Source organism: Canis lupus, chromosome 18 (assembly GCF_003254725.2).
Source record: "Canis lupus dingo isolate Sandy chromosome 18, ASM325472v2, whole genome shotgun sequence".
NCBI lineage: Eukaryota > Metazoa > Chordata > Mammalia > Carnivora > Canidae > Canis > Canis lupus.
In genome coordinates this window covers 16,876,581-16,899,738 of record NC_064260.1, presented here as the reverse complement: position 1 = coordinate 16,899,738, position 23,158 = coordinate 16,876,581, and the positions used below count along the sequence as shown (strand labels likewise).

The window sequence follows — 23,158 nt, the reverse complement described above, 5'->3', positions numbered from 1 at the left end:
AAGAGGAGGGGGGAGGGACAGAGGAAGGGCAAGAATCTTAAGCAGGCTCCACGCCCAAGAGTTGGGGGCTTGATGTCTCTGCCTGAGGTCAAGACTTGAGCCAAAATCTGGAGAGTGGCAGGGATGCTAAACTGGCTGAGCCCCTGAGGAGCTCTGAGATGTGGCTTTTTAATAATACCGTGAAATTAGAGGAAGGGGGTTCCAGATAAAATAAAGCACTATGAAGCTACTCTTCTTGAGGTTTAGCTGTTTTTAGTAAATGGAAGCTCCCTAGATTACCAAAAGCTTTTGTTTAATTTCCAGAGTTCTGAAAATGTTGCTTCTGGCCATTTTTTAATTAAAATTTTTATTTAATTTTTTAAAAAATTTTTATTTATTTATGATAGTCACATAGAGAGAGAGAGAGGCCGAGACATAGGCAGAGGGAGAAGCAGGCTCCATACACCGGGAGCCCGACGTGGGATTCGATCCCGGGTCTCCAGGATCGCGCCCTGGGCCAAAGGCAGGCACCAAACCGCTGCGCCACCCAGGGATCCCTAAAATTTTTATTTAAATTCAATTCAAGTAATCTATACTGCATTATTAGTTTCAGAGGTAGAATTTAGTGATTCATCAGTTGTATATAACACCCAGTGCTCATTACATCGAGTTCCCTCCTAAATGCCCATCACCCAGTTACCCCATCCCCCACTCCTTTCTCCTCCAGCAATCCTCAGTTTGTTTCCAGAGTAAAATTTCTGGCCATTTTATTATTATTTTTTTTTAATTTTTTAAAAATTTATTTATGATAGTCACAGAGAGAGAGAGAGAGAGAGAGAGAGAGAGAGGAAGAGACACAGGCAGAGGGAGAAGCAGGCTCCATGCACCGGGAGCCCGACGTGGGATTCGATCCTGGGTCTCCAGGATCGCGCCCTGGACCAAAGGCAGGCGCCAAACCGCTGCGCCACCCAGGGATCCCTCTGGCCATTTTAAAAACCAGTTTTCTCATTTCCTCTATGAGAAAAAGAGGTCATTCTGTCATTTTCCTTGACATTCCAAATTAATTTTAAGTGAAAATGGGCTTAAATTTCCCAGGTGCTTCCTGTGATTATACCTAAATATTTGTGTATATATATTTGTATGTTTGCATTTCTTTATTAACAGTTAACACACATTTGTTTTGGAAACATGAAGGAATAACCTTGGCTGTCCTTATTATGTAATAGAGCCTGTGGGCTGAATCTGTGAATCACAGCACCAAGGGGAGGTGGAGAGAGAGGAGTCCAGAAACATAAGTGGGAATCAGATCATTAAGGGCCCTATCTGCCCTATACTAAGGAGCCTCCACTTTATCCTGACCACGGAGTTACTGGAGGAATTCTCATAATAGGACTGTCGTGCTAAAAGTTGCATTCTAAAAAGATCCTTTGGACAACAATCTGAAAAACTGTGACCACTGGGCTGGAACAGATTCAAGAGGCAGGAGAGGGTTGTGTCAGTTGGATGCAGAGAGGAGAAAAGAGAGGTGGTAAGGCTCGGATCCAGGTTTTTGGTGTGGATGTCTTCATGATCGCAAGTCTCCTTGGCTGTTTTGCATTGGACATAGAGGAACTGAAGTTTGGACAAATTGATCTTGAGCTGCCAGTAGGGGAGTCAGGTGCAGTTTTCTAGTCATTGAATGCTGAGTCCTGGGCCTGGTGCTCAGGAGAAAGGCCTCCAGATAGACCGGGAAGTCCTGTGGGAATAGAAACTGTTGGGGAGAGTGTGCAGAAGAGGCCCAGGTCCGTCAGGCTGCAGAACACCAACTTTCAGGGCAAAGGGTTCAGAATTTAATAGCACAGGCTTTGCAGCCAGACCGCCTCTTGTTGGCATGGTGACCTCAGGCCATTTACTTTACCTTAATTTCCACATCTGTAAATGCGCATAAGAATAGCAGTTAGGAGAGTGCTTACTTTATTTTTTTAAAGCATTAATTAATTAATTCATTCATTCATAAGAGACACAGAGAGAGGCAGAGACTCAGGCAGAGGGAGAAGGAGGCCCCATGCAGGGAGCCCGACGCGAGACTCGATCCCAGGATCCGGGATCATGACCTGGGCCAAAGGCAGAAGCCACCCAGGTGCCCCAGCGCTTATTACTTTAGTTTCATTAAGTGATCTGTGAGTAAAGAACTGCCTGAGAAAGTAAAGAAGGAACTATGAAAAGGAGGAGGAAAATTTCCGATCTACGACGTTCCGCCTTTAGGGCCGTGAGACACGGTCCGTGAAGCCTCCACGGCGAAGCAAGCAGTGGCCTCAGCAAGAGCAATCTCTGTGGCACGAAGTGAACCAGACTAAAAGGCTGAAGAGGGAGTAGGTCGACGACCCACCCTCCCGCCGCGACCACCGTGTCTCTTCCTTAGGGACAGTCTGGGGTCGCTTGCCCTGGGCTTAACCAAGTCCACGGCCGATGGGACAATGGGTCGCAGCGGCGACCTTGAGCTGCTCCACCCCGGAGCCTCCCGCGCACAGGGGCTCCCGCATTCCCGCTAACCCGACGGCTCGGGCCGGGAGCCCAGCCGCAGGCCCCGCTCCGCGTCTTCCCGGGCGCTCCAGGGAGCGTCATTTCCGCCGCGGCCGGAAGGCGGGGCGCGGCCTCTGCCACGGGCCTCGGGTCACGACCCCGGAAGCACATCCCCCTCGCGGTCCCGAGCGGAGATGGCGGCGGTGACGGCGGTGACGGCGGTGTCGGCGGCGGCCCGGGGGCGGCTGTTCTCCGCAGCGCGGCGGCGGCCCTGGGCCTTCGCGGAGAGGCGCGCGGTCGGAGGCGCCGCCGGGAGGGCGAGCCGCCCTCCGCGTGTGTGGGTGCCGCCCGCGCGCGGCCTGCCGGTGAGGGGCCCGGTCGGGCGGGAGTCGGCCCTGAAGGCCGTGGTGGCACGGAGCCGCCTTTCAGAGCCGGAGCGGGGTTCTGAGCCCGAGGCTGAGCTCCCGCCGCCGCGGGGCCTCCGCTCACTCCCCCAGGGCCGCGGGCGGCCGCCTCGCTTCCCCTCGTGCGTGTCCAGGGCGCCCCGCTTGCCCGGAACCGCGCCCGCGCCGCGCGTAGCGACCCCTCCTCCCCTCCTCCCCTCCCCGCAGCGGCCCCGAAGCCCCGCAGCCCCGCAGCGCCTCCTTGGCTTCCTCTCCGAATAGGAAAGGTTTCTGGGGGAGGCGCTGAAATAAAAAGCGGTTTCTTCCGCGTGAGGGTCCTTTCTGGTTTTCCCCTAAGGGTTGGGCAGGAGGGGCGCCAGGTGCGGGCTGCAGGAGTGCGGAGCGAGGCCCCGAGGCGGCGGGGGTGGAGGAGAGACGAGGGCCCCCGGGGCGGACTTGGCGCTCTGAGCGGCGCGCGGGGTCGGGCCAGTGACGGCCTCGCCTCCTCCCCCCCGACCAGTCGCTGTGTTTAGGAGGGAGTCGCTGGAGAAGTACACAGGCTGCTCCCCAGGTGGTTCTGAATGTTCCTGAGACGCGAGTAACGCGTCTGGACAATGGACTCCGAGTGGCCTCCGAGGACTCTGGGCTCTCGACGTGCACGGTACGTGATGACGGCGACCCCTTCTCTGGGGACAGCAGGTCGATTCCTTTTGTAAGATTTTATTTATTGCTTCATGAGAGACGCAGAGAGAGAGAGGCAGAGATACAGGCAGAGGGGAAAGAGGGCTCCTGCAGGGAGCCCGACGCAGGACTCGATCCCGGGTCTCCAGGATCAGGCCCTGGGCTGAAGGCAGGTGCTCAACCACTGAGCCAGCCAGGCGTCCCAAGAAACACATTATTTTATTATTATTATTTTTTTAAGATTTTATTTATTCATGAAAGAGGCAGAGGCAGAGACAAAGGCAGAGGGAGAAGGAGGCTCCTGCAGGGAGCCCGACGCGGGACTCGATCCCGGACCCCGGGATCACGCCCTGGGCTGAAAACGGCAGGGTCCACCCGGGCTGCCCAAGAAGCAGGTTCTTTAGGCTGCTCTGTGCCAGCTGTTCTTACATAGATTGTCCTGTTTGATCTTCAGTCCTTTGTAGTAGGCATTATCACACCCAATTGAGGGGCAAGTTCAGCAAAGTTAAATGTTTTTTTCCAAGGTCACAGAGCTAAGACATGACAGAGCCAGGATTTGAACCTAGATTTCCTGACAGTCTCTGATGTTCTTTATAACTGTAGTTGTCCATTGGCTGTACTAACAAGTTGGGCTACAAATCTGGGTCCTCAGTAAAATTGGCAAGTGGATAACTTTAGCTTCCAGGAAAAGCCCAAAGACCAACATTTTTAAATCTCATCGTCCACTGGAATGTGTTGTCAATCCACTGAAGTAAAAAAATCTTTAGTGTTAGGACTGGAAAGCATTTGCCAATAAAAGGAAGGAGCCTGCCCTCTCTCTCCACTTCCATTCCCCCCCCCCCCAATAAAGAAAATGATGTTTTATTTAATTTTTCCTTGACTGCATTAAGGTTGGGCTCTGGATTGACGCCGGAAGTCGATATGAAAATGAGAAGAATAATGGCACTGCTCACTTTTTGGAGCATATGGCTTTCAAGGCAAGTTGTAAGATTTTATGAATTTTCTTTAAGAGGCATCAAGCACAAAATCTCATTCTGAGGCAAAGAGAACTACTTCAGTAGCCTGGTTTGTGTACATATGTATTTTTTTTTAGATTTATTTGAGAGGGAGAATGCATGTGTGCACCTGGGGTCAGGAGGGGCAAAGGGAGAGAATCTCCAGCAGACTCCTGGCTGAGCACAGAGCCCCACACAGGGCTTGATCTCATGACCCTGAAATCGTGACCTGAACTGAAATGAAGTCGGATGCTCAATGGACTGAACCACCCAAGCACCCCTAATAGTATAGTATGTTTTATGTATTTAATGTTTTTTTTTTCCAGGATAATTACCTGAAATAATTACTGAAATTTGCTTTGTAGAGTTGAAACAAGGATTTTCTCTTGGCATGTAAGGGTTATCTGAAAGTATACCATTGTTTTTGAGACCCGATGCATTTTAGGAATCAGAGTCGGTCCTTGCGTGAAACTGATGATGCTTATGTCCTCAAATTCGTTGTCTGAAGTGCTTAGAATAGGTGAGAAAGAAAGGAAGGTATCATAATTTTCGTCGTCTTCTTTGTTTCAGGGCACTAAAAAGAGATCCCAATTAGATCTGGAACTTGAGATTGAAAACATGGGTGCTCATCTCAATGCCTATACTTCCAGAGAGCAGACTGTGTATTATGCCAAAGCATTCTCTAAGGATTTGCCAAGAGGTATTGTCACTATGTATACTGCAGTTAGGTAATTTCCACAGGTTCAAAAATACTCTAGTACTGTTTTTACTATGTCTGTTGTGAAAGAGTAACCCTTAGAAATGTGAAAAAAAAAATCAAATTCTGGGTGAGGGGGCACCTATTTTTTATTTTTATTCTCTAAGTATGACAAATGATATCAAATAGTTGTAAGTTGCAAGACTCGTACAAACCAGGCTCTAGCACTTGTTTCAAAAATACTTTTTCCAGATCCTTATGTGTGTAGTGAAACAGTTTTAATGCTTTTGCAGTTTGTTGATGATTTCCTTTGCAGTGCAGAAGTTTTTTAGTGTGATGTAGTCTCACTTGTTTTTTATTGTTGTCAGTTTCAAAAATAAAAAATAAAAATAAAAAAAATCGCTAAGACCTCTGTCAAGGTACTTTACTGCCTATGTTTTCTTCTAGCAGTTGTATAGTTTCAGATCTTAATGTTCAAGCCTTTAACCCATTTTTAGTTAGTTTTTGTGTAGTGTGTTAGATAATGATAGTTTCATTCTTTTGGATATGGCTCTCCAGTTTCCCAACAGCATTTATTGAAGAAACTGTCCTTTTCCTGTGCATATTCTTGATTCCATTGTTGTAAATTAATTGACCATACATGTGTGGGTGTATTTCTGGGTTCTCTGTTCTATTCTTTTGTGTATCTATTTCTATGCCAATATATACTGTTTTGATTACTGTAGCTTTGTAATAGAGTTTGAAGGGAAGGGAGTATGATGTCTCCAGCTTTGTTCTTTCTCAAGATTGCTTTGGCTCTTTGGGACGTTTTGTGGTTTGATACAAATTTTAAGATTCTTTGTTTTAATCCTGTGAAAAGTGCCACTGGAATTTTGGTAGAGATTGCATTGAATCTGTAGATTGCTTGGGTTAGTGATGGGCATTTGAATATTCTCCCAACCCAAGATTGCTTGGGTTAGTGATGGGCATTTGAATATTCTCCCAATCCCAATGGAAGAGCTTTCCATTTACTTGTGTCATCTTCAGTTTCTTTCCTTAATGTCTTGTAATATTCAGAGTTTAGGTCTCTCACCTCCTTCATAAGTTTAATCCTGGATATTTCTTTTGGATGCAGTTGTAAATGAGATTGTTTTCTTAGTTTTTCTTTCTGCTAGTTTGTTATTATTGTATAGAAATGCAACAGGTTTTTATATTTTGATTTTGCATCCTGCAACTTTACTGGATTTATTCATTCTAAAGTTTTTTTTTTTTTTTTTTTTGATGGAATCTTTAGGGTTTTCAATGTATGTTATGACAGCTTTGCTTGTTTCTAATTTGGATACCTTCTATTTCATTTTCTTGCCTAATTGCTCTGGTTATTAGGAGCATTTTTTTTTTTTTAATTTCCCTGTTCTATACAAAAACAAACTACCACCTGCAAGTAAATAAAATAAAAATTTTATAACATGGTAGTCTAACTTGCATTATAACCAATTAAAATGACAATAGTGGGGAGCATGTTTTGGTTTGACTTGTAAAAAATTGGTAAGATTCTTAATGATTTCCTCAGAAATGTTTTACTCTAGGACTAGTTAGGGATTAACAACAGAGGGTAGACCAGGCTGCTCTAAAGGGTTGTTTATTCTAGCTCATCCCTCTCTTTTTACACAGGAAACAGCAGGGAAAGCAAAAAAAGAGGGCTAGAGAGAGGACAAGACAAGGGAGAAACCACTTTTTTCCTCCTGGCTTCCGGTTGGGAAGGACAGAGCCCCTGCCAGTGCAGTGGAAAAGCCAGGAACCTTCTTGATCGGAAGTGCTCTCTGAAGTAGCTCTTTCAGGGAGTTTGCTTACGGTTTTTATCCCCTCTGTTGGGTGAAGCCTGGTGTATGAGGTCATAACAAGATATTCAGACTAAGGCTTTCCCAAATGTCCATGATCACCCATCCTTGTCGGTAAGAGATTTGGTTATACATCAGGATAGGTATATTTACAAATTAAATACATGTACTAAACACATAGAATATCAAACATATGTTAAAAAGATTCTGATTAAAACAAATTCCAGGGAATTTGAACTCCCACTTGAACAAATACCAGTCCAGACTACCAATTCTACATAAAATAGAGTCTTCACACAGGATTCCTTGTCCTCCCATGTCTTTGGGCTCTTGGGCACCCACATGGCCTCTGGTTCTCGTCTGGACAGATGGTTTTTATTTGATTTTTGCAGATAATTTTTTCCCTTCCTTTGGTCATGATTTCTGCCCCAACATACTTTGGTGTGGCAGTCTTTTTTCCTCATGGGCAAAATGAGGGCAGTCTAGAGGTAACTAATGATAGTTGGAATGTAACCTAATTGCTTCTGAGACAAGGCCCCTTAAAGTGAACTTAAAAGGAACAAAAGTTTGCAGTAAAGAAATCAAAAAAAAATTTTTTTAAGATTTTATTTAATTATTAATGAGAGACACAGAGAGGGAGAAAGTGAGAGAGGTCGAGACACAGGCAGAGGGAGAAGCAGGCTCCATGCAGGGAGCCCGATGTGGGACTCGATCTCGGGACTCCAGGATCACACCCTGGGCCGAAGGCGGCGCTAAACCGCTGAGCCACCCGGTCTGCCCTATGTTTTATATTTTTAATTTTAATAGTGTCCTTGTAGGTATATTGAATGTATAGAAAAATTTGTTTCTTTGTGGTTTAATTATTTAGTCAGAATCGAAGGATGATCAGTGTCGTGGTTTCTGATGCTAGTTTAATCTTAATATTGAAAATTAAGATTCTTGGTGTTTCTTGCTTTATTTTCAATTAGCTGTAGAAATTCTTGCTGATATAATACAAAACAGCACATTGGGAGAAGCAGAGATTGAACGTGAACGTGGAGTAATCCTTAGAGAGATGCAGGAAGTTGAAACCAATTTACAGGAAGTTGTTTTTGATTATCTTCATGCCACAGCTTATCAAAATACTGCACTTGGACGGACAATTTTGGGACCAACTGAAAATATCAAGTAGGTAAAATTCTCAGGATTTTTTTTTTTTTTTTTTGGAGAAAAATTTGAGTTTTGAAAATGAACATTCAGAAACATTCAAAAAGTGTGTTTCAAAATGTACTTTTTTCTTCCCTGATATTCCAGATGAAACTAGTTAGCTATATTTTAGCCCCACCTAACTCTCAGGTATCAGGGGCTCATGGTTACTACTGAAATAACAAGTGATGGTATTGGATTTTTTTTTTTTTTTGATATAAAAAAGTTGAACTTGTTCTGATACTTGTTACCTTTATCTCATTTCTGACTGCCATTTAACTTAGAGGCTTTAGGGGCCAATTTAATGTGAGGTGTGTATTATGTGAAGATCAGTGCCTTTTAGTTTTCTTTTATATTGCTATTCTTACTCCATTTACAGATCTATAAATCGTAAGGACTTGGTGGATTATATAACCACACATTATAAGGGGCCAAGAATAGTACTTGCTGCTGCTGGAGGTTAGTTGATTTAAATTTCTTTATGTTTTATTTTATTTCTTATTGTTTTAAAGATTTATTTATTTATTCATGAGAGGGGGGGGGCAGAGACACAGGCAGAGGGAGAAGCAGGCTCCTTGCAGGGAGCCAACACGGCACTCGATCCCGCAGCCTGGGATCATGACTTGAGCCAAAGGCAGGCACCCAACCGCTGAGCCACCCAGGCGTCCCTCTGTCTGTTTGAAACACATAGAGTGATGTGCTTATTACTTGGATCCTGTTGGGATATGTCTTGGGATTTTTTATTTACCAAGCAAATTATTTGATATGCTGTTTAAAGGAAATGTGGAGCACTGGAAATCAACTTTTCCTGTCTTCTCTTCAGTAGAAGTTTTTTAATAGAAAAATTTACGTAGGTGTACACACATAATGGAATTTACTTGCAAGGAAAGGGGCAAATGAACAAACTGGGAGTTAATGGCATTTGCAAGAAGGTGTGTTAGAGTTTGGGAATCTCTTGAGATTTTAAATTATTGAGAACCAACTTCATCCTTGGTCAGGCATGAAATGGGTATGTTGTTCATCCTTTGATTTGTTCATTCACTCAGTAGATGTAGTTACTGAGAAAGGGAAGTTTATAGGGAACCATGAGAGTGTTTAATGGGAACCCAAACATGCAGACGGCATTAGGACAAGGCTTCCTTGGGGATGGGTTTTGAAGCCAGTGGATGGAAGAAAATTCCTGTTAGATTCTGCTGGATTTCCTGGCAGTCTGAATTTAGGCAAACAGTATATTTTATTGGTTTCCAGTTTATTTACTCTTGGTCTTTTTAGGGCAAGACAAAGATAGACGGTGTTCTTTTGTGTAAATTTAATTTCTCTTTTTAGAAATGATAGTAAATTAAAAACCTAGTTGCCTTGGATAGATTTCTGTGCTAATTACTTGGGAATAATAGAGAAAATGAAAATGATGGTTAAGTATATCTCTAACATGTTATTCATTGGCCTCTGAAACTAAATCATGTGACCTTTGTAATAGTAGGCAGTTCCCTCTATCTCAAGAGAATTTAAGAGAATCTCAGGAGAATTCTAAAATGGCTGGTGCTGAGTGGGGGCGTGGGGGTGGAGCCCACAGTTGAAACTGCCTGAGAAACAGGAAGACAGAGGAAGCCTCAACCACTGTGCTCTTTGGAATGTCTCTGTTATTGTTGGTGGCATATGGACACAGCGGGTTTTATCATAGTTCATGGGTTCATTTTGACATTGCTAGAGTTGGGATATCTTATAGTTAATGGCCTGTCCTATGTGAATTATCGGCATTCTATCTTGGTACATAAATGATGAACCTTATAAACAACTGCGTCTTAAATTCAGTGAAAAAGACCAGAACTAGCTTTGTTAAAAAAAATTACTGGCTCCCTGCGTTATGGATAAGGAAACGCAGAGGTTTTGGAGCAGGAACTGAGCACCTGAAATGTCCAATCAGGAGGACTGTAGGTGAACTTAGTAATAAAACAGTGGAAGTTTGTGTCGTCAGGTGCTGAGAACTGTGTGCACGTCCATGATTTTTCACTCTCTGCTTGTCATTCTTGGGACACCAGGGTCTTCCTGGTGTTTCATCACCCTCTGGATTGATAGCCAGGGTGGCTCTCCTACACAGTGCTTCTGAAAACATGCAATCAATCATACATGGTCTTGTTTTGTACCAGATTTGTTTGGGAAATATGGGTGTAAGTTGTACTTTTACATTCTAAAGGAATGTTTCCTATGAAGAACCCTTGGAGGAATTTTTTTTTTTTAATTTTTATTTACTTATGATAGAGAGGCAGAGACACAGGCAGAGGGAGAAGCAGGCTCCATGCACTGGGAGCCCGATGTGGGATTCGATCCCGGGTCTCCAGGATCGCGCCCTGGGCCAAAGGCAGGCGCCAAACCGCTGTGCCACCCAGGGATCCCCGGAGGTATATTTTTTAAAGCACTTGCTGCATACCTAAATTTGTTTTCTAAATTTGTCTTTGTGTTTAAGAATCCTTCACTGACTGTGTTTGGGTCATGAGTTTGAATAGTCATGTATATAGAACCTATTCTTCTCAACTTTTGGATGGCCAGCAGTGAATATTTGGATAGCTCTGGATTTATTCAGAAATTTAGATGCAATTATTTTATTCCTGAATTCTGATAGCAGAGCTCAGAGAACACTCATATTTATATTCTTTTCCACTTTAAAAAAATGTACTGAGGGATCCCTGGGTGGCTCGGCAGTTTAGTGCCTACCTTTGGCCCAGGGCGTGATCCTGGAGCCCCGGGATCGAGTCCCACGTCAGGCTCCCAGCACGGAGCCTGCTTCTCCCTCTGCCTGTGTCTCTGCCTCTCTCTCTCTGTGTGTGTGTGTGTGTCTATCATGAATGAATGAATGAATGAATGAATGAATGAATAAGTAAATCTTAAAAAGTACTGAAAAGTGTTTTTGCTAATTTGCATTTTGGGACTTTAAGTAACTTAACATGATTTTGTATGGAATGTCGTATTTACCATCTTTAGCTGTGAATTTATGTTGATGAAAACTGTTAATTATTCTACAGACTAAGAAAGCTGTGCAACCCCTAACCTTATAATAGCAAGGAAAGTGTGCTGTGAGCTTACTCTTTAATGGCTTTAAGCACATTATACCACCTTGAGCTTACTAACAAAGCTTGGCAGTTAGTTGTCTGCTTTAGGTTGTGTTGCTACTAGATATATGAAATATTTTCCTTCAATTTAGGAGTTTCCCATGATGAACTGCTTGAGTTAGCAAAATTTCATTTTGGTGATTCTTTGTCCACACACAAAGGAGAAATACCAGCTCTGCCTCCCTGCAAATTCACAGGAAGTGAGGTAGGGCGAGCCTCCTTAGCTAGTATTTATATTTAGCCCTTTGGGTTTCTTGTGTTGTATTTATGAATGAGTATACAAAATGTGCTTGTTTCTAACAGGAGTAAAATGGAAGAAACCAGAGGCTTAAATTAAAAAGGGAAGAGGTGGGATCCCTGGGTGGCTCAGCGGTTTGGTGCCTGCCTTTGGCCCGGGGTGTGATCCTGGAGTCCCAGGATCGAATCCCATGTCGGGCTCCCTGCATGGAGCCTGTTTCACCTTCTGCCTGTGTCTCTGCCTCTCTCCCTCTCTGTGTCTCTCATGAATAAATGAATAAAAAATTTTAAAACATTATAAAAAAAAAAAAAGGGAAGAGGTTGTATTCACGTGCTTATATTCCATATTATTAACCACCTCTCTTTCCTAAGGAAGCACGGTTTTGAGAGAAATGTTATAATTTGCTTTTTGTGCTTTTTCTTTGACGCTATGCCCATTTATATATTGTGAGGTATAAAAATGTTATTTTTAAAATGCCCCAAATTTTGACTTTCATCTTGGGTTTACTCCTGGTTAAGTTCTGCCCACAGTATATTTCTGTGAGAATTGGCTACTTGTCAGCTGTAGCCTGAAGCTCATCAGAGGCCTCCTTTGCCACATTAGGGATGATACTGAAAGTACATGGAGAGAGGTGTCTGATATTGGTAGAGGCACAGGGCTGTGTAGCATCAGTGGCACAAAAATAAGCCTGTTATGTCAGTATTAGAATAGTACTGATTTCTACCAGTGAAATAACCTAATACTTTTTGACCACTTCATCAGTCCTCTGGTGGCTGTCTGTAGTATTTCATTTGGAGACCTTTTGGTGAGGTGTTCTTTCCAGAACCCAAGAAATTTTTCCAGATTAGATTGTTCAATGTAACATGGTGGTGGCATGATTAAATCCTCTTTCTTATTAAGCCTATTAAACAGTGGCAGGCTTAACTGGAGTTTTGTTTTGTTTCCTAACTAGATTCGAGTGAGGGACGACAAGATGCCTTTGGCACATCTTGCAGTAGCTGTTGAGGCCGTTGGTTGGGCACATCCAGATACAATCTGTCTCATGGTTGCAAACACACTCATTGGCAACTGGGATCGCTCTTTTGGGGGAGGAATGGTAAGTTATTTTAAAAATGATTTTCCATAATAAATGACAAGGTGGAACTTTACTGTGACTAGACTTGTAAAATATAAACTGATCCTGAATATCAGAAAGGGAGACAGAACATAAAGACTCCTAACTCTGGGAAATGAACTAGGGGTGGTGGAAGGGGAGGGCAGGAAGTGGGGGTGACTGGGTGGCGGGCACTGAGGGGGGCACTTGACGGGATGAGCACTGGGTGTTATTCTGTATGTTGGCAAATTGAACACCAATAAAAAATAAATTTATTATTAAAAAAATAAATAAACTGATCCTGGATTGTGTCCTGGGCCAGAAAAAATTTTTTGTGTGTATATAATAAAGTTTGTAAGTTGGATAAGTAGTAAAATTTGAATAAGGATAGAATGCACTAATAGTATCATATCAATGTTAATATTCTGTATGGAGGCTAATTTCCTTGTTTTTCAGACGTGTACACAAAACATTTAAGGGTAAAAAATCAGATCTCTGTACTCAAACAGCTGAGAAAATTTGTTAATGATAAACATGGTGAAGTAACAGTTCTTAGGGAATTTGGATAAAGGGAATTTCTTGTACTATTTTTGTAACTCTTCTAAAATTCAAAATACAAAGTATGTTTGTACTCAAGATTTCAGCAGAAAATAGTTCATATAAATATCTTAGGATTCACATGTAATAGATTTTCAAATCTTTAAGCATACACAGCCAAGAGCCCTGCAAATTGGGTTGATAACAGCAGTGAATTACGTTAGAGGTGGTGGGGCTACTATGTTAATTAAAAGATTTCACTGCTTTTACATCGTGACTTTCTGAGGACTTAAGTCTCCTTGAATTTTAAGTTCTTGTTGAGATGTTGCTAGATGAAACAAACAGTCTCTGGGGGGCATTCACTATTTGCCATAGGACTCATTTTTCTTTCTGGTAATTTGGGCACATATACCTATAGATGTCTTGGACAAATTTTTTCCTTACAGAATCTGTCTAGCAAGCTGGCCCAACTCACCTGTCATGGCAACCTCTGTCATAGCTTCCAATCCTTCAACACTTCCTACACAGATACAGGATTATGGGGAATCTATATGGTTTGTGAACCAGCCACCATTGCGGACATGCTACATGTTGTTCAAAAAGAATGGTGAGAACATGAATCTTGCTTAGAATTCACACTTTTAAACTAGTTTCCGCCTCACATGGTTGGTGATTGGTTTTGATGATGTCAGCATTTAATCAAGAGAATAAGACTGAAGAATAGCAGTGTTTGCCATGTTTTTAAAGATCTAAGTCTCATGTGTAGCAGACTTAACTAGAGGAAATTCTTAATCCTTAAACAGATTACTTAAGAAAGGAGATCCTAAAAGTTTGTTTGGAAAGTATGTCTATAAGTTATCTGTCTTGGAAAGGTGGTGTTATGCAAATGAATCCAAAGTTGTCATTGCTAAAAGAAAAATGTATTGTTTTACTCCGAACTAGTGCCTTGAGACAGAGACAGAAAGTCTGATGCTGCTTGGAAAATTTTTTCTTAGCTCTGGTTCCTCTCCTCCACCATTCTGAAATGGCTTACAGGTCTATAAATCTCATCAACTGGGTAATTATTAGATTCAGCTGGATTCTTTTGAGAAACTAGTGGCCTCCAGACCCATCCTCTAGCATGTCAGATCCTAGCATGGGGATTGGGAAGTCTCAAAACGATTGTAACATTTCTCAAAATGTGGTCAGCCTATTTTCATGTTATATTGAAATGCTATCTGTAATCATACTACTTTTGAGAGATTAATGATCCTGGGAAAAGAATCCATGATATTTTAGCTTGTGTGTAGCTACCGAGTTGAAGTCCTAATCACTTCTATGTCTTGGTATAGGATGTGGACTACAGCATCATATCTTTAAGACATTAATTCAAAAAGCACATAACATTTTCAAACTACTTGACATTCTGATTTTTCCGAATGGTTTTAGGATGCGACTCTGTACAAGTATAACTGAAAGTGAAGTTGCACGAGCCAAAAATCTTCTGAAAACAAACATGTTGTTGCAGCTTGACGGTAAGAATAAAGACCTAATTCTGTTCTCATATGGTTGATCTGTATTCCAATATTTAGTTTTTCCTTCTGTTTTTAAACAGGTTCCACTCCAATCTGTGAAGATATTGGTAGGCAAATGTTATGCTATAACAGAAGAATTCCCATCCCTGAGCTTGAAGCAAGAATTGATGTGAGTAGTCTCTAGATACTATAGGGGCTTGTAGAAAAGTTCCTTGTTACAAAAGCTGAAAAGTATGTATCTTAAATCCCTGCTTTAGTTCTAAAAAGTTCCAGGTATAGACTTTATCTTTACCATAAAAAACTCTGAATGCCGGTATCTTCTCTATTTCAGGCTGTAAATGCTGAGACAATTCAAGAAGTGTGCACCAAATATATTTATGATAAGAGTCCAGCTCTTGCTGCTGTTGGTAAGCCCGGCTCCTGTTCTCTCCGCACAGAGTGCCTAAGTACTGGTCTTTTATTCACTTTCTGTCTTCTTTTAATCCTTAGGTCCCATTGAACAACTGCCAGACTTTAACCAGATTCGCAGGAACATGTGCTGGCTTCGTGATTAAAATGCTCCTATTCTAAATATTTTGGACATGTATATTTATAAAGCTAACTGATCTGCAAGTTTTAAGCTACCAGTCCCTAAAGAAAAAAATAAAAACATGTACTTGGAAATTTGAGTGAACAACTACTGCATCAGACTTTGGAAGGATAAGACCACCACAGTGAATGGTACATCACACTTTCAAATCATCACTATAATCTTAAGAATGAAAATTTGTACAATATTTTCAGTTTTATTATAAAAATGCACACACAACAAAGATTGTCATAAGTCATTTCTTGGCTCTACTTGCATTCAGCACTTGCTCTTGAGCAGCTTTCTTTGCTTTTACCATCTCGACAAGTTCCTAAGAGGGGAGAAAGGTGTTAGTTTAAGATGTTGTCAGAATTTGCATACTTTCCTAATATTTGCTTTGGTACAATTATGTAAAACATTCTCATTGGGTAAATCTATAATTAAGACACCAATGGAAAGGCTTATTTTTACTAACTGCCAGGCTAGAAAGCTTCAAGGTTTGTCATTTCTTTGGAATATAATTTAAATGGTAATGGAATCAAATCCATAAGCTCTGAAAAGTCGATCACCTTATATCGCTTCATGCAGTCCTTCTTTGTCCTGCCAGGCACTGCTTCTGCTATTTTTTCCCATCTTTCAGGTGTATTTACTGGGTATGTTTTTAAAGCCTGTTCCAAAAGCTTCTGTTCTTCCGTTGTCCAAGGGGTGAAATCTGTGCACGGGCCTGTTCAAGAAAAATTTCTATTTGAAACCTCTTATTTTATTTATTTTTTAAAGAAAGTGGTACAGAGAAGCCAGTCCACTTATTTCAAAAAAAATTTTTTTTTAAGATTTATTTATTTATGATAGAGAGAGAGAGAGGCAGAGACACAGGAGGAGGGAGAAGCAGGCTCCATGCCGGGAGCCAGACGCGGGACTCAATCCCGGGACTCTAGGATCGTGCCCTGTGCCAAAGGCAGGCACTGAGCCACTCAGGGATCTCCTGAAACCTCTTATTTTGATAGAAAATTCTGAAAAAAAAAAATAAAAAAGAAAATTCTGTTGCAGCACCTTCCCGGGGGAGTCTTCTGGTGCACAGGTATCTATTCAAATCTGTGGTAATTTTGAAGAAACTTTTAGGATAGCTCACATTCCCTAAAATATCTCAAATATCTGCCTTATGTTCCTGGTCTCTTACAACCTAATAAATATCCTACCACACTGGTTCAAAAAAGCACAAGTCATATAAGAGCTGCCTCAAACTTTAGGTGGGTGAGACCCTGAAAAACATTCTCTTTGTATACTGGAGGAAAGAACCTAGCAAAATTAAACGCCCAAGGCTTCAGTGCTCCAGGGGCATTAGATTCTGCGTTCCAGTGTGGCATTTTCACATCCATCCACCAAGTTCTTTTGGAGCTACTACTCTACTAAACTAACCTCTTTGTGCTTGACAAGACCTACAGGTATCAGAAAATGTAGGTCTTCCTAAGGATGTAAGTATTACATATCACATTTCTGTAGGAAAATGAAAATGCTAAATTGTTAAAAAGCTGAAGTCAGCTTTTAATTCCAGGAAGCCCTTTGTGGAATTTCTTTTCATTGGTCTCAGGCCCACATTTAACACCACAGATTGAACTCATTTCCTCTCTGGGAACAAAGACACAGGGAGAGGAAAACTCCCTTTAGAGTGCCCTCTGCGTGTTCTGGAACTTCCCTTTGTGACTTACCTTAAAACCGCCTAAATAATGCCCAGCCTACACAAAAAAAACCCCAGAAACACTGATTTTTGCAATCACAGTGTGATTTTTTTTTAATACAAAATAAGCCTCTTTAATACTGAAATTTTGGGATAGTACCAGATTAAGAATACAGGAAAAGTGGGACTTAGAGGACAGGGATAGGTTATCACATAGAGTTAGTTAATGCCGAAACATATTTGGAACTGACCTGGAAAGCATATCCCAAGATTAGTTTAGGGGGGAGAAGAGATTGGTGGCTCACAAATGTAGCAAGTGAAATAGAACTTTCTACATTTTTGTTACTACTCACAGAAAAGAGTCACACACCCTAAATGCACATGTAAAACATGGACAAAAGTTTTACAAATAATGCCCACTTTTTAAAATAAGGTATAATGAATGCACTCTGATATTTGCTATTTGTGACCCATCTATGGGCCATAATTTACAGTTTGAAGCACATTAGTCCAAGGTAATCAAATTAGCTATAACACCGAGACGTCAGCACCCTAACAGGTTTTAACTAAGTTTAATTTTGAAATAACCCCTGTACATGTTACTCAGATTCCCCAAATCTGAACATAATCTTTACCATGCTTGCTTTTTTTCTATATTAACAGAGGTAATTTATTCTGAACCATGTTAAGTTGTAGACATGATGCTCTTTACTCCCTCATTTTTCCTTAAAAACAAGAACATTTCCTTAATTATAGGGTATTTTTCAAAGTCTGGAAATTAAGCTTGATAAAATACTATTATCTAGTCTGTAGACCTCATTCAAATTTCAGCTGGCCCCCTAAATATCCTTTAATACTGATTAGCAAAATTTGTTAAACGAACCCAGCCCCTCCGCTAACGCATCTGAAACGGAAGAACTGCAGTTCACAGTGGTGTTGGGTGAAGTCAATCTGTGAATGTCCTAGATATGCTTGCTTTCCATGTTCTAGTCTTCAAAACACTTTATTTTCTAGGTATTCCTAGGTCTTGTCCTATCACAGTGTGAGCACATGGCTAGCATTTTCTTTCTATCTATCTATCTATCTATCTATCTATCTATCTATCTATCATCTATCTATTTATTTATTTATTTATTACAGTCACACAGAGAGAGAGAGAGAGGCAGAGACACAGGCAGAGGGAGCCCGATGTGGGATTCGATCCCGGGTCTCCAGGATCGCGCCCTGGGCCAAAGGCAGGCGCCAAACCGCTGCGCCACCCAGGGATCCCCCATGGCTAGCATTTTCTAAAGAAAAACCATTACCTTCAAATCGTTCTGAAGGTGTTGCATTGTCGGCTTGAGGCACCACTCCATGCTCTTTTTTAAATTTATCAAAAGCCTTTTTGTTTATGTCATCTTTTTGATGAGGGTCTGAAACATGAAAATTACAGTTCTCATTTAGTCTTTCATTAAATTGCATAGATTTTAAAAATATTTATTATAGTTAGCAAAGAAATTGATTCGCTCACCAAGTTTTTGAAGACTCTTTGCTTTGCCAATAACATCTTTGGCAGTTCTCTTGACTCCAGAAGAAGAGTGTATGTTCATATAATTAGCGATAACTTCCCATCTAGAGACATCAATATAGTAAGTTAAAGGGTAAAAATGCCCAAATAAAATTTAGAATGACCCAGATATCTAATACAGAATTAGCTTTAAACTCGTGGTCTCATTATTACCATCTGGACTATAATACCTCTTGCTTTTCATATGTTTAAACCAATTGTATATAATCTTGGTTTCAAGTCTATAAAAAAACCTTACTGATACCTGTGTACAAACCAAGAGAAACGAAATCCTACATTTGTGTGTACTGCCATTTGGACACAAATTCTGTGAACAGTCTGTTTCCTCATCTACAGAAAGAGGGAGGCTGGATCTCAAAGGCTTCTTTTGAGGATTCTTTTTTTTAATAAATATTTTATTTATTCATGAGAGAGAGGCAGAGACACAGGCAGAGGGAGAAGCAGGCTCCATGCAGGGAGCTGGATGCAGGACTCGATCCCAGGACCCCAGGATCACACCCTGGGCTGAAGGTAGATGCTCAACTGCTGAGCCACCCAGGCGTCCCTTCTTTTGAGTTCTAAACTCAGACTTTGCAGTAAGTTCCAGTTTGAGGTGGGAAGCAAGAAAGGAGGATTAAGACTGACTAACTTTGGAACACAACCTAGTCCCCAGTACTAGCCATGGTGGAGTAAGCCAGTGTGAGAGTCAAGGTTTATGTCTCATAATCTTTAATTTCCTGAGAAATTGGTGATGTAAACTGCAAAAACCTGCAGGTTCAAAATGTACTCTGCTTTTCACACTTTTTACTGTGGCACTGAACTCAGTGGACCACAGTCTGTCTAGACTCAAGCATAGCCCTGGAAGTTTCTGCTGTAACCAATGTTATTTGGGTGTTGTCTGCATTTCCCCCAGGCTCCAGTTTGTGCTCAAGAGAAGTGTCAACAGGGGCACCTGGGTGGCTCAGCCGGTTAAATATCTGCTTTCGGCTCAGGTCATGTTCCCAGGGTCCCAGGATTGAGCCCTGTGTGGGCTCCCCTGCTGAGGAGGCCGGTGGGAGTCTGCTTCTCCCTCTGCCCCTCCTGTTTGCGCACTCTCTCTCATGAATAAATAAAATCACTTAAGAAAAAGAAGTTTCATTAAGACCAGTACCTTGAATTTGTTCCAGCAGGGAAGAGGTTCACAGCTTTAATTAGTAATTGCAAATCATCTTCTGACCAGTTTTTACTGCCATTTCCACTTCCACCAGTTGATTTCTCTGCATTCTTGGATGCTTGTCGCATTCGAGCCTCAGCTTCCTCTTTCTCTTTTCTAATCTGCTCATTTATTTCTTCTATCTACACAAATACCACAGGTAAGTCAGGGACTTAAAACATCTTGCTACGCTCTGGTTCTCACTTCTCAGTACCCTCCTAACAACGTCCTACAGGCCTCCCAAGCCAACCCCAGGACGGGCCATCAGCTTCTCTCTCGAGCTTTGCCTCACTCGGGCTTCCAGGCTGCATAGCTCTGCTTGAGGAACCAAGGACCACCCTCAACTTGACCTGTCTTGTGTTCGTGTTGTGTGACTTCTACTTGCGTTGGACACTACTTATCAAGTATACAGTCACTGGGTTATTCACCCATAAGGGTCATTTCAAAGCTCTCTTTAAGCTCATATCCATTGTTTCAGAAGATAACCTCATTTATTCTCTACGAAAAGGTAATGACCTAGAAAGTGGCCTGTTTTATCTTGACCTTTCACCTGTTACATTGTTACGTCCAGGCAACCTTTAAACATGTGCACAAGTAATAAAACCTTTAATGGGCCTTGTTGCCTCTGTCCACAGCTCTCTTGGGGTCATCTGTGACTCATTTCCCCCGTCCATTCCTCAGAACTAGTCACCCAGTGCCAGTGGCTCCAGACTCTCCTCACCTCTCACAGCCCAAGTCCTAGTGAGAATCTTTTAACTAGTCCCACTTGTCCAGCACATCTTGCCAGCAAATGCCAGATTCATAGCACATTAACCCTTTGCTACTTAATTTATCTCCAGTAATGGAAAACAGTTATCATGGTATTAAAAACCTTAACTGGGCGCTACTTTTCCTCACCATTTTTATCTCTCACTTCTTCCTGCTCCGCCCTCTATGGTACGGTTCATGCTTCCCTCTGACCTTCATCTTAGCACTGTCTATCCTTCAAGATGGGATCAATGGGACGCCTGGGTAGCTCAGAGGTTGAGTGTCTGCCTTCAGCTCATGGCATGGTCCCAAGGTCCTGGGATCGAGCCCCACATTGGGCTCCATGTGGGGAGCCTGCTTCTCCCTCTGCCTGTGTCTCTACCTCTCTCTGTGTCTCTCATGAATGAATAAATAAAATCTTAAAAAAAAAAAAAAAAAAAAAAAGCCAGGCTCCAGCCCTTCACTGAGCCTTGCCTAACCACTGTGCCCTGCACTGGGCACTTCCTGTCTAGCCTACAGCATTTACTGCAGACCCTCCATCTTCTGGTCCTCAGGCCTTTTCTCTTCAGTGTAACTTCCTAAACTCCTCTGGAGCAGCAACAGCACTAGGCTTTCCTCCAAACAACCTACACATAGTGCTGTATATTGTAGGTACTAATACTTGTTACACCGAATTGAATTTCTGAGCCTGTTTCCTCACCTGTAAAATAAAAGGTGAACACCAGACAGAACAAAGATTTCTTTTGGTCCTAAATGTTACTGTCCTACAAAGATGTTCAAGGAGAAATCAAAACATTAATTTTTCTAACAATGACTGAAAAAACTATAATGTGCTAGATACCACAAATCCAACACCATCCATGGTAACAACTCCTAGCTAAATCCAGTTAAAGTAACGAGCACTTACTGGAAGCAAAACATACTGGGGGACACAAAAGATTCTTTGCTGTTACTCGTAATTTATATGTTAGGTGGGGAAATACTAAGTGAAAGCAACACTATGAACAGAATCAAATGCTAAATAAAGGTAGAAGTGATGTGTTCTATTACCTGTTTTTCCAGAGCAGCCTTTCCTACTTCCTTTGTAGATGATGTGAGTGTTTCATTCAAGCACTGTAAGCTAAAGGAAAAAAGGGGATGAAACTGTATCCTAAGCCCACAGCAAGACTTCAGCAGCACTTAGTTATACCTTGCTAGTTCAAGCCGATCACAAAGTTTTTCCACTTCTTCCATCATTTTAACCCGCTCTGCCTCATTATCAGAGAAGTGATTCCAGGCCTAGAGGCACAAACACAAACATTTTCATCTTTTATCTACCAGCACTGAAGCACATGTCCATAAACAAATGCAGAGCATGACGTTCTCAAGAGATTCCTAGGTGGATGGAATGCGTGGCCTTCTGACCATTACCAACCACACTCCGGGGCTCTCCCGGTCTGCCCGCAACACAGAGCCGTTACCAAGACGGGGGAGGGCAAAACAAAAAAGGTGATGGCGTGGAAGATCTCTGGATGGTATAAGTCAGGATGATTCCTCAGAGAACCACTTAAATTTTGTATGACGACTCAAAATTCTGTTAGGCTGCCTCTTCTATCTTTGTGCTGAACTGTAAAATTTTATTTTATTATTTTATTTTATTTTAATTAATTAATTATAGACACAGAGAGAGAGAGAGGCAGAGGGTGAAGCAGGCTCCATGCCGGGAGCCCGATGTGGGACTCGATCCCCGGACTCCAGGATCACGCCCTGGGCCAAAGGCAGGCGCCAAACCGCTGAGCCACCCAGGGATCCTCTGAACTGTAAAATTTTAAATGTGAAATTAAAAAAAATTCTAATCCCTCCTATTCCTTAACACATTACATTATCTTTTTTATCTATTTATTTTTATTTATTTATTCATGAGAGACACAGAGAGAAAGAGAGAGAGGCAGAGACACAGGCAGAGGGAGAAGCAGGCTCCATGCAGGGAGCCCGATGTGGGACTCGATCCTGGATCTCCAGGATCACGCCCTGGGCCGAAGGCAGCACTAAACCACCCGGGGATCCCATATTAGAAAAATTTTAAGATTGTGCTCAATGTCTCCCATTCCTCACTTTTCCATGTTTCCTTAATCCACACAGTCTGGCTCTTATGAGGGTCCCAATGCTGCTTTTACTGTTGACCCGTCTCTAGTGTCCAGAAGCACTACTGATTTTCTTCCTACCTGCCTGGTCACTGCTTCCCTGGCTCCTCTTCGTTTATCAGTATTTTATTATTTTTTAAATATTTTATTTATTTATTCATGAGAGACAGAGAGAAAGAGAGAGGCGGAGACACTGGCAGAGGGAGAAGCAGGCTCCCTGCAGGGAGCCCAATGTGGGACTCGATCCGGGACCCTGGAATCACACCCCAGGCGGAAGGCGGTGCTAAACCACTGGGCCACCAGGGCTGCCTGTTTATCAGTATTTTAAGTAGGGTGTTTGCATCCTCCATCCTCCTCCCTCTTAATCCTTTTCCTTGGTGATCTCACATGGTTCCTAGTGGCATTGAGATAAAGACTGTTCGAGATCCCACTCAAACTCCAGGCTTGTACGCCCAACCACCTACTCATAATTACTACCTGAGCATCTCAATGCGCTCAACATGTTCTAAACTAAAGTCAACTGGTACAGGTGGAAATGGCAGGAGACTGAACTCATTTCCTTTCAGCTTTTTCCTTTGT

The 23,158-nt window shown here is 42.2% G+C and overlaps 2 protein-coding genes and 1 long non-coding RNA gene across 5 annotated transcripts in view; 1 reads left to right on the top strand and 2 right to left on the bottom strand.

The window, feature by feature from the left end:
• Window positions 1–795: 795 nt before the first annotated feature.
• Window positions 796–2,651, bottom strand: LOC125752967 (uncharacterized). Its single transcript, XR_007403662.1, has 2 exons — window positions 2,512–2,651; window positions 796–1,714 (listed from the first exon to the last, which is right to left on the bottom strand). It is a non-coding gene; the product is annotated as an uncharacterized LOC125752967 (long non-coding RNA).
• On the top strand, window positions 2,652–15,540 carry PMPCB (peptidase, mitochondrial processing subunit beta). Its single transcript, XM_025449567.3, has 13 exons — window positions 2,652–2,846; window positions 3,385–3,525; window positions 4,436–4,522; window positions 5,111–5,240; window positions 8,023–8,221; window positions 8,619–8,698; window positions 11,439–11,551; window positions 12,537–12,680; window positions 13,661–13,821; window positions 14,643–14,728; window positions 14,809–14,897; window positions 15,060–15,135; window positions 15,218–15,540. The coding sequence occupies exons 1-13, from the start codon at window positions 2,676–2,678 to the stop codon at window positions 15,280–15,282; spliced, it is 1,542 nt and encodes a 513-aa protein (XP_025305352.1). The 5' UTR covers window positions 2,652–2,675; the 3' UTR covers window positions 15,283–15,540.
• Window positions 15,481–23,158, bottom strand: part of DNAJC2 (DnaJ heat shock protein family (Hsp40) member C2) — a 39,724-nt gene continuing 32,046 nt past the window's right edge. For all 3 annotated transcript variants that reach the window (XM_025449565.3, XM_049096737.1, XM_025449566.3), the window contains 7 exons: window positions 21,646–21,734; window positions 21,507–21,576; window positions 19,668–19,852; window positions 18,482–18,582; window positions 18,276–18,383; window positions 15,866–16,020; window positions 15,481–15,627 (listed from right to left, as the gene is read on the bottom strand). In XM_025449565.3, the coding sequence (XP_025305350.1) occupies window positions 15,553–15,627; window positions 15,866–16,020; window positions 18,276–18,383; window positions 18,482–18,582; window positions 19,668–19,852; window positions 21,507–21,576; window positions 21,646–21,734 (783 nt within the window). In that variant the 3' untranslated portion in view covers window positions 15,481–15,552. The remainder of the gene's footprint in view (window positions 15,628–15,865; window positions 16,021–18,275; window positions 18,384–18,481; window positions 18,583–19,667; window positions 19,853–21,506; window positions 21,577–21,645; window positions 21,735–23,158) is intronic.